This window comes from Pollicipes pollicipes, unplaced genomic scaffold, assembly GCF_011947565.3.
Source record: "Pollicipes pollicipes isolate AB1234 unplaced genomic scaffold, Ppol_2.1 Scaffold_2555;HRSCAF=2994_pilon_pilon_pilon, whole genome shotgun sequence".
Classification (NCBI taxonomy): Eukaryota; Metazoa; Arthropoda; class Thecostraca; order Pollicipedomorpha; family Pollicipedidae; genus Pollicipes; species Pollicipes pollicipes.
In genome coordinates, this window is record NW_023596136.1 from 26,196,721 (window position 1) to 26,212,130 (window position 15,410).

General features: G+C 51.1%; 1 protein-coding gene across 1 annotated transcript in view; it reads left to right on the forward strand.

Annotated features, from left to right (window-relative positions):
- The first annotated feature begins 290 nt into the window (after window positions 1–290).
- The window catches only part of LOC119099600 (uncharacterized), a 31,118-nt gene continuing 15,998 nt past the window's right edge, over window positions 291–15,410 (forward strand). The window contains exon 1 of the mRNA XM_037222690.1: window positions 291–375. Coding sequence (XP_037078585.1) covers window positions 291–375 — 85 coding nt within the window. The remainder of the gene's footprint in view (window positions 376–15,410) is intronic.

The following is a 15,410-nucleotide window of genomic DNA, read 5'->3' on the forward strand; positions in this document are numbered from 1 at the left end:
CGCGTCCCGTATTCGTCCAGGCATCTCCAGTCCTGCGGCGTTCGCATCTCCCCGTCCGTTCCTGGCGCAGGCATCCCTCAGCGCTGGCATCTCTCCGCCCAGTCATCCCCATCCCCTGAGTCCACCGTGTCCTCCGCCCCAGAGCCGGAATCGTCCCCCACTCTCGCCCGTCGCCGCGCCTCCCCCGGCGGGCCAGCGCGCGAGGCTTGCCAGGCCGACCCGCCGGCCGACGCTGAGGCCGGCGCGGACGTGTCGAGACTGCCAGGAGCCGGCGACACCCCCCAGGGACCATGTGCCACGGCGGCAGCCTTAGAGACCGCCTCTGGACGTCACTGCTGATGCTGCTGCTGACGTTGACGCTCCTGGCCGCCGCAGGTGAGTCGAGACGCCGCCATGCTGATCGGACTTTGATAATTCCGGTATTCTTGTTATGTGTATCCTTACTGACATATACGCTAGAGAAAGGCTTGCTTTTTGCCAGGTCCTAGTTTGAACACGTATCATGCACAGCTCATATCGCAACAGTAGCGTCACGTGAGCGAAATATTTTCACAATTAATCACGCGATTATATTATGATGCCTTGTATGTCTTTACTCTCGAGGAAACTTTCAACGCTGTCCCAGATAGACGTTTCCGACAACGGTGTTTTTTCTTCCTAGAAATGTGAGTTATGTTCACATATGTCTTAACTATCTGAAAAATGGCTCGACTCAGGTCGCAAAAACACCGCCGACACCACTGAGGTGATGCCTACGGCGGTGATGCCGACGACCTTGGCAGGAAAAATGGAGAGAGCGAGAGAGAGGGAGGACGCTTCTCAGTGCAGGTAATTTGATGTTTTGACCTTAAACGCGAAGTTCGGCGCAAACGAAATTTCGTACTTCGTATGGTGACTGATGGAAGTGGTTAGTTGAAGCATCCACTGCTTCATTATTTGGTTTTAAATATCCTCAACGCTGAGCGCAGCAATGGTTTGACGTCACCGGTGAGAAGACACAGTGCTTAAACGCACATGACTATAAGGGCTGTCAGAACAGCATGACATAGATGCAGTGCTGGAACTAAAATTGGGTGAAGAACTGGATTATACACGCAAGAATACATCGCAACTAAAAGGCAGTCAACAGATGGCCGTAGCGCGTACATACAAAGCGATAAGTCAATTCCAGTAGTCTACGGCATGAACAGGCAAACCATTTGATAAAGATGAATTTTTATTTCAGCAAATCAGCTTTCCAGAGAAAGCCTTTACCAACCCCGTCCTTGGTCTGATCTTGAAATATACCCTGAACGAAACTCAGATACTAAGGCTCAACACTTCTGCTTGGAGGAAGAGTGGAACAATGATAAATAATGTTAAAACATCGTCATTGAATAACCCCGAATGTTAGTGCCAAGCGGTCGTTAGGCTTAACCCGCTTCAAAACAGCTACGTTTTACCTTTGCGTGTGCTGTGAAAGCAATAGATGTTCTATTTTCTTCGGAAATAGTTTGCACTTGTTTGTGTGTGGAGTAAAACTCGCAACCATTTTTTGGATGATTCAGTTTCGTAGCAATAAATTACGGCGAACTTTGATCAAATTGGGTCCGGGCTTCATCATTGCAAAGCAGCTGATGCATGGGTACGATTTATTATCGAGCTCACATCCAGAGCCATCCTAAAATGCAGCGGGAAGATGGTCGTTGTTACTTATTCATGCGTAACCCATCGATACCCGTTAGCACACTGAAGCGGGAGGTAGGCATGTCCAAGGACTAGAAGAGACGGACGAAAGGATTAATGAACTGGCGGTGGTCGGGCCGGGAATATTCACCGGGGCTTCGTCGTTCAGATCTACTCGGGCTTTGGCGTGTCGCAGGAACTCGAGGATCTACTCACACATGATTATGCTTGAAGACTCTGATCACAAGCTGTGCATTGGTTCTGAATGCATGTAGGTATATGATGCTCAAAGGTCAAAGAAAACCTGACCTCTTTAGAAACTCCCTCCCTAAAACAGAAACGACCTTTAAAGCCGACCTGGACATCAGTGAGACCTTCCGCTAAGTACGGTTGGTAACCCTAGCTACACTCCCTAGGTGAGCCGAACATTCTTAATATAAGACAGGGCGGCCTTCAGCTTATGGTTTGTCGGCATTGTGAGTTGAAAGCTCTTATGTTGAGTTCGCGATCTCCAATATACCAGGCGGCACTGGTTTAACGACGATGTAATCCCAATCAAAGATTGCATGCACAGCTTTCAATATTTCAAGCCCTGCTCATGATTAAGACTCTTGAAGATGCAAGGATTTCTAGCTGTCCTGATGTATTGGCGGTCGCTAACTCAACACGAAGAATTTGAACTCATAATGTCGAACATTCACTAATCAAAAGATAACTGAACACGTAAATAAATAAATAAAACAAATATGTAGAAGCGCCTGTCACCGTGCTGTCCGAACAGCCAGTGCTTCATGGGCCACGTAAATCCACGAGTACAACGCCAACAGGAGGGACAAGCCACGCAAGCTGTAAAATAAGTGAGGGTATATTATAGGCACACTTACAAATTTTACCAAATATGCTCAGGAGCACGGGTGCCATCACGGAACAATAAGAACACTGTTAATAATGAAGGCAAGTTAATGTGAAACGCGCGATGTTCTCGTGCACTAACGATGACCTCACCACACGTGACATATAGTGGTGAATGAAAACGTGATTCATAAATGAGGCCAAACTGAGTGCGGGCACAGCAACCAGGTAATATTTTTACTGCTGTTGATCGATCGGCCCGGCAAACTGTCATGCGAGTGAACAGCAAATTATGAGAAAAGCTAGGTCGTTGTAATCGCGTTCGTGAGTGTAACGGGGTAATATGTCTGGTTGTTAGTTTGCGCGAGGTGGATGACCTCACGCAAACATATGTGCTTGCGTAATGACAGCATACCCTTGGTAAAATAAAGTGGCAAAGCATGACACTTTTCAGTGTCCCATAGCCATGTTTTAAGGTTGTCCGCTCAACGCACTCTTTTTGTCACTTCGTGCTTTGAAGTTGAGTTTTTCAATATTTCTACTGAATTCAATACAGTGGGGACTAGCGGTTCAGCTATTCAATGGAGTTTTTGTGGAAACACATCATCTAAAAATATAAACTTGCGTACTTCTGTAGGCTCATAACGTCACCAACAGCTGACCATCGTCTAGTCCAAGGCCTTTAGCACCGGTGAGGCTGAAAGATCGAAGATCTCAATCTGGCTCATGATTAACTTCAAACGTTCCGATCTTTCCTAGATAAGGACCGCTGCACATATTTCCTGGTTGCAGGATCTGGGTTTGAATTGCTCATGGTGGCTAAGCTCGACTTGCCTTTGTTATGCTATCACGCAATCTGAAGGCTAGATGCATTGATGTGATATGTTAGTGCTTAACGGCAAGCAGCATTAACAAGCCCGCACGGGTATGCAATTGCCTGGCACCGGAGTGCAAGCATCCCACCACATCTTACATGGGAATGTTTGAATGTATTTCACCTGTGTTTCCTCGATTGGGTGGGTGAGTATGATAAGAAAAGGTGTGAGCATACGCTTAAATGTCCTTCATAATAACTTTCGTAGACATTGCGGCATGAGAAATCTGGCATTCGCTACAGGAAATGGTATCATTTCACTGGGTGCTCTAGCTTTGTGCCAAGGAAAGAAAAAATGGTGCCGCATTTTCTCCAGAGTAGTGCCCAATCTTAAAAGCTTGAGCGTTGCCCTGCATGAAACGTGGAAGAACGTGATGCTGCAATGAATAATTTCATCTTGAAAGGAGCCAATTTCATGCGTCGCAAGGGAGCATGTATATTACGATGCATTGGCATGCGCCGAAATCTGAATTAATCTAGCCCGGTCGCACAGTCGCTCATCAGCCACAAGTGGTGTCACATCCCCGAGGTACGGGTTGCATCAGACTTTAATCAAAACCATTCGGTGGGAAGCTGATCGTACCTCATTGGACTCGGCGCATCGGTCCCTCGATGATACCGGGCTGACGATTTCGCGACAGCAGCGTGATGTTTGCCGCGACCCGAACCCCGGGCGTCGTCTCCACACAAGGCCGACCCTCTGCTGTCACGTGCTCGGCGACAACGCACAACACTACGGGAAGCGTGGTTGTCGGATGGAAGTGCGTCGGTCAGCTGCTAGTAAATCGGAGCGACGCTCCAGGCGCGTCTCAACACCGCAGCTGGTCGGTGCTACTTGCTCCTTGTCTCCGACAACCGCGGCAAACTTCGGCCCCCGGGTCAACCTCCTCTCAGCGGACGGCTGCGCGGACAGCCTCGGGCAGTGGTGTGTCCGATGTTCGTCACAGACACACACACACACACACACACACACACACACACACACACACACACACACACACACACACACACACACGCACACACGCACGCACGCGCACGCGCACAGCGCACACGCACACGCACACGCTCACGCATGTGCACACGCCCTCGCCCTCGCCCTCGCCCATGCCCACCCACACGCACACTCACACGCACGCAGGGGACCGTTCGCTCAGGCGCGGTCTGGGAGCGTCACTGGCGTGAGCCGTCCGCCCGGCCGCCGCGCCGCTGTCAGTGCCGGTGTCCGGTGTCGGTGCCGGTGCCGGTGGCCGGCGGCCGAGGACCGGCGGCCGGTGGCCGAGTGCTGGTGCTAGCGCCGGCGCCGGGTCGCAGGTCGCGTGACCGGTCAGCTAACACGGCTGGCGTGTTAGCTCACCTGTAATCGCAGACCGATGGCCATACTGGCGGGCCGCCGCGCTCGTGCCGGCCGCAGCCTGGTCACGTGGTTAGCTAGCTCGTTAGACTCGGAGCGGTACGCCATGATTACGTCAGGTGATCATGATGGATTGGGGCTGCTGATGTTCTTTTTTTACGTGGCGTGGTAGTGTGATGTGAGAGCTTATTTATTTTCCGCCACTAACTGAACTACCAAACGACACTTCGTGTGTCTCATGTGATGGGCCTAGGTAAGGTTTTGATATGCCAAAGGATGCATTTTCTTGCTTGGTCGTTCAACACATGTATGTTTATGGCCACCATTTCATTTGCTGCAGATTTGGTATTTTCTTGTTTCTGTGACCAAGTCATTCAAATTCGGGGTTCCGTGCCTTCTGTGTCTATATCCTCCTGTCTGATGCAATACAGCTGATTACCTGCTCAAGGATGGGATAGCTGTTCAGACTGCCCCTCCCGTCTGCTGTGTCAGTTACAGAACGCTTCAACCAGCGACGTTCCCAGTCGTCGCCAGGTGCATCGGGGTCTTAAAAAGGACTGAATAATGCTTGGCCATCAGCCATGTACGCATCACAAACTGAATTCTCTCCTTGCAATTACTGGGATTCCAAGCAAGGTTTCTTGATTGTGAGTCCAGTGTTCTACTAACTGAGCTAAGCGAGAAGGGCTTGGTGTGACGAGGCTGTGTATCTAATATACCAGGTGAGAACGATGGTCAGAACAAGTATTGCATCCGTGATACCCCAATGCCTCGTCTCAAGCCTTCCGTAAAATTAATACCTTTTTTTAAAATATGCTTAAAAGGAGAATGGGAGGCGAATAACTCATTACAAGCCGTACATAGCAGGTCTGCTTAGTATTGTAACCATTTTTAAGGTGGCATCTGCAGTATAGGTAAAACCTATTGGTAACATGTCGTTCCTAAGAAACGGAAAAGAAACAAAATCTACATGCGCAAACCAATGAAACGACAATGCAATTGGACCAGAACTCTCTTGCGAACATGGGTACACTCATCTGGCAGGCGAACAGGTCGGGGAAAGCTCCTTAAACGAATGACAACATCCCGTGCTGGATGCGTATTGCGTCAACGCTCTTGCAACAACATTGCAAGGCAAGCTTTCTTGACCTCAAAGCGCATGGAACTGATAGATAATGAAACTGACCAGCATTTCAACAGCGTTGCTTTCCGTTGCTGAACACTGGACACGCCTGTGGTAAATACCTTCGCCTGCATAACCTGGCCATGGTCGTTGAATCAGGCCCGTTTGGTTCGGGCCGGGCCAGACCGCTAACCCTCGTTTCCAGCGGGGGTTAGCTAAGCTAAGTTAGTTAGTTCTGGACCACTCACGGCCATGGGACTCTGATATCCTTCTAGGGGTTTCGCGAGTAGGACACGATATAAACTGTATCCAAAGCGTTTTCAGAGTGCAGTTGTGTGCGTGTGAGGTGATAAGATTTATTAGGAACATACGACTTTTTCTTTTCTGCATTTTCAAAAGATTGCCTTTGAAAAATAGACATTGACGGTTCTGGTTTGTATATAGAATTAAAGCATCACCTTCGTCTTGAACATGACCTAAGAAGGCCTAAGATAATCTAACACGGCGGTGTTGAAAATTACAAGGCACTGGCATCGCTGAGAGGCCCATTACAGAAGTTTCGTTTCGCCGCCCGTTTCCATACATAGAACAATTCACTTTACAGTTTGATTTTGACAAGCTTCATATTGGCATGGCTAAAAAGGGTCTGTAAGCTCATTCATTTTTGAGGAGTGATTAGTTGGCCGATGTCTTGAGTAACTGGTTATCGGTACGATTCTTACTTTTTATCAATTGTAGTATGCTCTGAAAGCCGTGTGATGAATTTTTCCCTGCGGAGCGCAGAATGCCGTATTTTTCAGAGTAAGTGTCCAGTGATGCGAAGCTGGGCTACCATATGCAAGATCGATCAGCCCAGGCAGACGGCACAATAAATGCCTGCTCCCATCTCGCCTTGGCATTTTTTGATATGCATATGCATGATGTTTAGATATTGTGTATGCCTGCATCTGCTGAAAGGGGGTGTGGATGAGTTCGAAATTAAATGCGAGGTTTGCTTCCAGACCCCTTTCAGGCCTAGTTGGCCAATGACCCGTCAAATGATAGCTTAGACAAGGTTACGTTCAGCTCCGCCACTTTCCTCGTTACATCATTGTTCTATCTAAAACGGCCGGACAAATTTTGTGTGGGCGAGGTGGCACGCACACGTGCCATCTCGCCCACACAAAATTCTGCCCCATGTAAATATGTGCGTCGCGTGTGCTGAGCCGACACTTCATCTCATCTCGCATCTCCTGACAGCGAACATCCTGTCGCGTCGCCTAGATACATGCCGCATATGCATTTTACGGCACACTCGAAGCGGACCATCTTCTGCCATGGCAGTGACGTCAGCCAGCACCTCCTGGGTGCCCCTCCCACTCTTTCCCGAGGCGTCTCCCGCCGTCGTGAAGCTCCCTTCCGCCTGCCATCGGCGGCCGCGCCGGCGCGCTCGTGGCGCGAGATCGCACCATCATCGTCCCGCTGAACTATGACAATCGCCTCTCATTTCCCTCGTCCGCGCCCGAACGGTCCCACGCTGGGGCCACATTTGTCGCGGCCAGGCTGAAAATTAGATCGTAATTTGTCTCTACCGGGCGTGGCTGCCTCCCGAACGCAGCCGAAAGCCCGCGGCTGCGCATGGGCCCGACGAAAGCCCGACTCGGCTCACCTGCCGAGCGCGGGCGTTCGTCGTGGGGACACGGCGCGAGAATCGCAACCGCATGCGGTACAGGGTCATTAGCGCACGCTTCGCGCTATGCTAACAACAGATCAGCTGTTGTCGGCACACGCTGTGCTCCACTCAGCACTCGGATCAACAGCCGAACCGAGCTGCGAAAGCCCTGAAGGGGTTGGTCGTCAGTCTAGGCTCGCCTGCAAGGCGGTGAGGCTACTCCCTTCATGGTGTCAGTCTAGCCTCGCTCGCAAGGCGCTGAGGTCACTCCCTTCACGGCGTCAGTCTAGCCTCGCCTGCAAGGCGGTGAGGTTACTCCCTTCACGGCGTCAGTCTAGCCTCGCCTGCAAGGCGGTGAGGTTACTCCCTTCACGGTGTCAGTCTAGCTTCGCCTGCAAGGCGGTGAGGTTACCCCCTTCACGGCGTCAGTCTAGCCTCGCCTGCAAGGCGCTGAGGTCACTCCCTTCACGGCGTCAGTCTAGCCTCGCCTGCGAGGCGCTGAGGCTACTCCCTTCACGGTGTCAGGTCCGATCAGGCGCGGGCACAGCTACCGAAGCCGCTGAAGCCGCCAGAATTGCATGGATTCGTTTGGCCCGATCACTGGGGAATATTTTACGAGATGGGTTATGAAATGGCTTTTAGTGGCGGCCACATAAGAGGGTCATAATTTCGAATGGCGCGCGTCAGCGTAAATAATGCGCCCGTCGATATGAACGTGCATAACGACGTTGAGGTGTGTGTGGGTTAAAGCAGTAATTTGCGACGGGGCCGCAACCGCAATCCAGCGTGCCCTAAACTAATTAGTTGTCATACCGCAAAGCACGTATTGTCCGTGCCCAACGTACACGTATGCATTACTGTGGTTCGTGTTCGTGGATGGAATACAAGTTATTGGGCTGTGTGCCACTTGTAATCTGCAAATGCATCTGGCCGAAACTCGGTAGTGGATGACTATTGGCGCGATGTGTATGCATATTATATAAGGACGAGTGTATCGCCCTTTGGCATGGCTGCAACATAAATCCGTCGGCACATTTGTGTGATGTTACATTTGAGTGCGTGCCAGTGCCGCCTGGTTAGGCCACATTCATATTCCTCGCTGCCTAAGAGGGCAACCCGGTGACCACGCAACGAGGATGCAGTCTTTGTCCGGCCACGATCGTACTTAAGATTTGCAATGCGGACACACCGGCCCGCTCGCAAAGCTCCGACAACGAACAGGTCGGCCGTACAGGCCATCGGAGTTCGAGCCGCACTTGGGGGCCGTATTGTTGGCTGCATGAGCGCACTCGTGCGGCACCAATAAGCGTGCAGTCCGCCCCGAAGCCGGCGACGTCGGCCAGCCGGCGCGCGGGACATCCGTCATCACCCGCGCGTCGAAGCTGAGCCATGGCGGGCACGTCTTGAGGCCACCGCCGGCGTCCTAACCCGGCCCGAAATACGAGCGTCGTAAAGCCGGAGCACTTTACGGGCGCGGCGGCGGCGGCGGGCGCGCCCGGAGAGTTACTCGACGTCCGGCCGGTGCTTATCGGAGCGCTGACCCGCCGGGCGGCGCCGCAGGCGTCGGGCCTCATGGCCCGGCCGGCCGGTCAGCCGGATAGCGGCGCCCCGCCGACTTATGGCGACCGCCGCCGCCGGACACCTCGCGAGCCCCGATGGCGTCGGCGGCAGCGTTACGGGCGACGTGGCGGCCGACGGACATCCCACGGCAACAGTAACGCCGACACGGCGGTGGCATTTGGCCGGGCGCTTCGCCGGCCAAGCGCGTGGGAGAGCTGTTTAAAGGGCGCCGTCGGTGGCTGAGTGGTGTTGAAGGCGGTGACAGCGACTGACTTGGTTACGGCTGTCGGAAGCCTCACGAGTTTCTGCCGCCTGTCCGCTCGGTGACCTTTGTGACCTTGCTGGGGCGGGGTGGACGCGTTCGCTAGCCAGCTGGGGTGAGCTTGGTTGTGGAGGTGACCTAAGGCGATTGGGCACCCGGGTCGTGGCGAGCCTCTCCATACGGACAATGCTTTCGAAGCTCGCCAGACTCGTACCTTAGCGGGCGACCGGCGTGGAAGACATGGCCGTGGGGAAAGTTCCTGCATCTTGTAAGGTGGCCGGTTGTGGTTTTTGGGTAGTGAATGAGTCACGGTTAATTTCAAAAGGATTGGGACTCAAAAGTCACCCGCCCTTATATTATGGAGCGGTATATGACAAGTGGACTGGACTAACAAGCGGCAAGTTTGAAAATAGTGCACATTATGACATGCTATGATGGAAAGAATTACAATCCACGCTGCATGCAGCCGTATTTCGCTGCCATTTATATTTCCGGCTTCATTTTACGAAGTATTACATGTTGCCCTCGAAACAAAATAATGTAACTAGTTACAAGCGGACCCCATCTGGGAAATGTGGGACAGGAACTTTTAAGATTTGCGATACCAGTACATACATTACACCAGGCTGTGTACAAATAAGCTCCCTTGACTTCTCAGCTGCTTATCGAGAGAAAGTTTAACACTTAATGCGTGTAAAGTTAGCAGCTCATCTTGAATAATTGAGTTTTCAGCTGGTGCAACCCAGTGCCACACATCTTGCATTATGTGGTAGCATGCTCCACATCGCCCTGCTGTATCGAGTACACGAATAAAGCCACCCTTCTTGCATTGAACATAATCTGAGCATGTAGGATGCAATGGCAAGCACACGTCATGGGCTTAAGATCCAGCGTCCATTGCCTGGATTTCCCGCTCTCCAATGTTCAGGAATTGTCTATCCTGTTTCAGAAACGTAGTGGGTTGAAGCAATGCGCGATATAAGAACAAAATCATGCGGAAGTCCGTGGTTTCAAATAAGCTAAACAATGATGTCTAGTATGCACATCATGTGCGTAGGTACAGATTCATAGGTGTATGTATATAAAAGGCATTGAATGACGGAGCCCCAAATGAAATAAACACACGTCATACCTCTCTGCTTTCTGGAAGAATATGCAGGAAAAATGAAATTATTAAGCAAGGTCTTATAAATCGCGACCAAAACAACGAGAACCTGAAGCAATTCAGTGTTTGGGTGACGAAAGCACGAGAAGGATGATGTCCCACATGCACATGCCCCGTTCCAAACCTTTCTTTACCTACATGCATAGAGATAACCAGCCTCACTCTGGCCGCTCAAATCCTTTAGAGAAGGCAACATGCTCGCAAGGCTTCAAAGCTGGGATGTCTATAAACATTATATACATATATATATATATATATATATTATATAATTGCAAGGAGCCTGACATGTGTACACATGCTGACCTGTAAGCCGATCGGTACAATTTACTCGTAAAGTTTTGAAGTTCATGTATCGCGGTGCAGTTTTCAACCTGATTGATTTGTGACCTGTCCTTTACTCACAACGTGATAGTCAAATCGGAGATATTTTTAAGGAAAAGAAAGCCACAAAGACCGCCCCCACCTTGCCTATTTCCAGCACCGGAAGTTTTCGGACATTATGGGACCATGGCCTGTGACGTCAAACTGTGGTTGGTTTTATGCCAGCTGCGAGCCGCCTCATTTTCAGCAATTCTTGCAGTTTAGTCAACTACGCCTTTTCGTTCTCCAGGAATTCAGTGGAGCAGGAACCAAGGTCTCTTTAAACTAATCGGAACTTGCAATAACTCCAGACGGTCCCCTTCCTAGCGTGACGTCATCACGGCGTGAAGTTTTGCTTTCGCAGAAGCACCAGACCTGAAATCAGTAGTATTTCGTCCGCGGCGGAAAGTGGGAATCGCTGGTGGTGCCGACAGTGTGTGGCTAAAGAATGTTGTCATCATGTGCAAACTAGTTGATCATGCCGCAGTCTTCACCGGGGCTGATCGACCTGCCTTGGTCGTGTCGGGGGATTGCGTGCCGTGGGGTCGAGCCCCGCTGGGGCACTGCCGCCTCATTTGCCGTTTGGTGCCGGGCGGTGCCTCCTTTGCGACGGTTATCACACGTTTTGTGGAGAGCCGAAGTTTTGCTTGTAAACCAAGAATTGCCAATGTGTGTGTTATGCGTATTATATTTTAGTATGTTTTGCTACTTTCTTGATGCCAATGAAAATACTCAAAACGCTACTGGACGATAAATGTTGTGTTGTCTATTTTTCAAGGTGAATAATGCCACGAAATTCACTTTATGCAAGTCCAGCTTTTTACTCAAAACCCGATTCTTGCTTCCTGTCGGAATATATATATATATATATATATATATATATATATATATATAAAACAACACCTTCCCTTAACACATCTATACACCTAAAATCCTGTGCTCGGTTGCAGGCACCGCAAATCTCTATGAGGTGCTTTCTTAGGGTGCACTTGGCCTTGTTACATGCCATTATATATTGACCCTTCAGGATCTTTTTATAATCGTGCATTTGGGATAAGCTCCTTTGCAATCCCTTTGTCTGGGTGCCATTTGGCCCAAAAAATTAACCCCTATGGTCGCGAAGGGAGGCCAAAAATGTTTTGAACCTTCCGGGACACCAAAAACGGAGATATAGCTGCCATGCACGACATCAGGTGCCTAGCCCGAACAGCGTAGTCGGCATTGTGGAAAAGTCAGCCGTTGGAGGCATGTCAAAGACGACCTTCCCAGGCGGATTCTCCAACTGGGCACTTCCCTGATGCAAACAAGGGTTAAAATATTCGGAGACGTGACGCGTGAACCCGATCCGGCGGGCTCGCAGGCATAGTACGCCTCTGTGGGTCTCTGTCCCCCGACAGCTCAACTCAATTTACAACACTTGGACAGCATCACTAAAGCTCTGGAAGATGGCATCGAACAAATGAACGGAAAGACCACCAGGCGTCGAACGGCTGCCTTGGCAACCAGGCGGATTGCCTTGACTGCGGGCTGCTACCTGGCTCTGGCATGTTTGGCTCGCGGCTGTCAGCGATCGGACATGTAGCGAGTCTCCGATTGTATTCCTTTTGAAAAAATGCATGCTGCTGAGATACCTTGATACAATAGCACTGCTGGAGGCAATCCCCATCCTCACTCCCATCCCCACCGCACTTACGTCGAAGCCGCCTTCATGTAGCCAAGTGCGCTCTGACGCATGGTCAGCCTCCATTCGCTGCAACGACCAAATTATTTTTTCCGGAAAGCCTTGTTTGCGGTCCTTGAAATGTTGACGTGATCAATATGCGCAGCATCGTCAAGCGACAAACACCACAGTGCTGCTTTTGCAAATGACAACGACGCCCGCCCGGTCGTATGCAGGTGCGGACTGTTTGCAGTTTCATTACAACCGTATCGGCTGCAGCACCACCGTCTGCATGGGGACACATGCATCCATAACCCTGCGGCGTAAATGCCCGTCATTACACAAAGGGCACGGCCGCTGCGGGCCGCATCGGCCAGCCTGCGCCGGCGGTACCACTCAGCCCACTATCAGAGCACAATTGCAACATATTTACGGCGCAGGTCGCCGTTTCACTCATCATGCGACGCCGATAATGGCCAATTGTCCTGTCATTCCGTGGGGAGCCGGCGGGCAGGGCCGCGGCAGCCGGCGGGTATTGCGCTGCGGCGGGAGGCGCTGCCCCAGCCGCTGTCACTCGGCCCCGCCGGCGGGCCGCTCCGCCATCGATGAATAATAGACGGTCGGCATTACGGCGGGTCGCGCGCGCCGCCCGGCGGCGCCGTTTAGCGGCGAATGCCCCGGGGGCAGCGGCGGCTGGTGACGCCGCTGCCCGGTGGCAGCGCGTGGTTGGTGTTTTCCGCAGCGGCGTCTCTCTCGCGTCTGGCAGACCAGCCAGACGGGAATTAATGGTGTGAATAAACATTGAGCGGCGCAGGGAGCGTGGCTTACGCGGCATATTAGCGCAACAGAGGGAAGGAGGTGGCGAGGGGCCGCCGCCCCGTGTAATGGACGTACGGCTCACCGTGCCTCCCTGGCGGGCCAGGCGCCGATTTGCCACAAGGCGAGCTTATTTCCTGCGGCGGTCGTCAGCCGCGGCATTAGCTTTTAGAACTCCGGTAAATAAGAAGCATAGCCAGCTTTGCCGGCGGAGAAAACTAGGATGAATTCGTACGAGCGCCAGCAGGGCGGGTGGTGGAACTGTAATGTCAACTCACCGGGAATGTGTGGCTTTAGCGTTCCAGCCCGGCTCGGGCCGACCCCAGCCAGTCGCGCTTTGAGTAGCCGACCGACATTGTTGCAACCACTGATCGACCACCGTGCAGCATTCAGTAAAAGTAGTACGATTCTTTAACAGCCGTGCTATGATGTCGTTGTGGTCTTGGCGTGCAAACTGCGGGATCGAGTGTGTTTTCTTGTATTGGAGTTTTACGAAATTTGACCTGTTTTGATGGATATGGAAACCTAATATTTTGACATTGCGGAAAATATTAATAAAACGTGTCAAAGCTGACTGCTGATCTCGATAACCCGGGTGGAGTATACTGAGCCTGATACAATGTGGCGGGATAAACAAAGAACAGAGATGTCGGCGGCCACAGACGAGCGAGACAATGTGTCCAATGTGGTTCATCGAGGGCACAAATTTTCGTGGAGAATATAGCCCGGGTTACAGATTTGTGCCTGTGGTCTTGAAACAAGTATTTTTGGGGAAGAACGGCTTACAAAAATGTTGCCTTCCTAATATACCGCGGAAGTTCGTTAAATATGAACATGAAACGATTTCCACACCGTCTGGCGACAGTTCGTCAGCGTTCGGTATCTCCAAAACTATTCATCGGGGGCCAACGAACTGAGCAAAGATTCATGCTCATTGGCAAGTCAGTCTGCTCCCAAACCCAATTATCGCCACTCAGAGGACTCAACGTCCTCGTGGACCACGGTGCGGCACGTTACAGTATGGAAGGCAACAGTCTGCACTACCGTGCCGCGCTAGTGCTGCTACGCCTGATCTCTCGGATTAACAGTCTTTTTCGAAATGGCTAAGTTTCCCCGGATCCTGGCCCCGGCCGTAACTGTGCAATGTCATATATCAGTTTTCTTGAATGCATTTGCTGCGGCTTCCGACGGGGACGAAAAATTACCCTCATGTGTAACGTCTGCTCGATAAGAGTGCAACGCTACGTTTCTACATGCGTGTTGCCAAACATGCCAAATTTAGATGAGCTGTCTCGAAAATTTCGGCCTTCCTGCCACCAGTAAAGACTGTGATGACAGCATCATTTTCAATTTAATTCGTCCATCAACGTTCGTTCCCTGCCTGGAGTGATGTCGGGCGTGTCGAGGCATTTGCGGTTCACATACATTGGCTTTCGGCTTGGGCGTCCGACGTGCAATTAAACCCGTTGATTATAGTGGCGGCTGTTGTAAGTCACACCTGATATCCATCAGCAGCTAAGGCTCCATTCCGAATACACACGCTGAACTAAAATCTTCTGGATCGATGGTATCTCGGCTCACATCGCGGCCCGGTTCAGCTGCCTCGGGAACCCCATTGACGCCTGGCAGAGACGGAGAGATTGTGCCGACCAAAGCCGTAATGGTAGGCGGTTTTGCTACGCCCTGCTGGAATGAACGCTTTCCATATAATATAGATGTTGTGTCTCTAGTTGCGCCCGTCTTTAAAGTGTCTGCTCGACTAGCCAGGTCAATGACCAGATTATGCATTATGTACCGACCATTCAAGAAATCGGTTTCAACAGGTAAACGAGTTGTTAAATTGATTGGGTTAATTTGTGATCTTACTTTGCATTTTTTAAAAAAAAATTAATAGGTGATTTGTCTTGACGTCTCTCGTCTTCTTTGTCTTTAGCTCACGTGTTCATATGTCGGATTTATTGCCTACCCCGTCCCGATGTGCGTTGTTCAGATCAATGGATGGCCTAAGCTCTGCTCGAGGGTTAATTAGCGGTCACGTCCATACGACCAGCATATTTCATTTCCCCCTGTC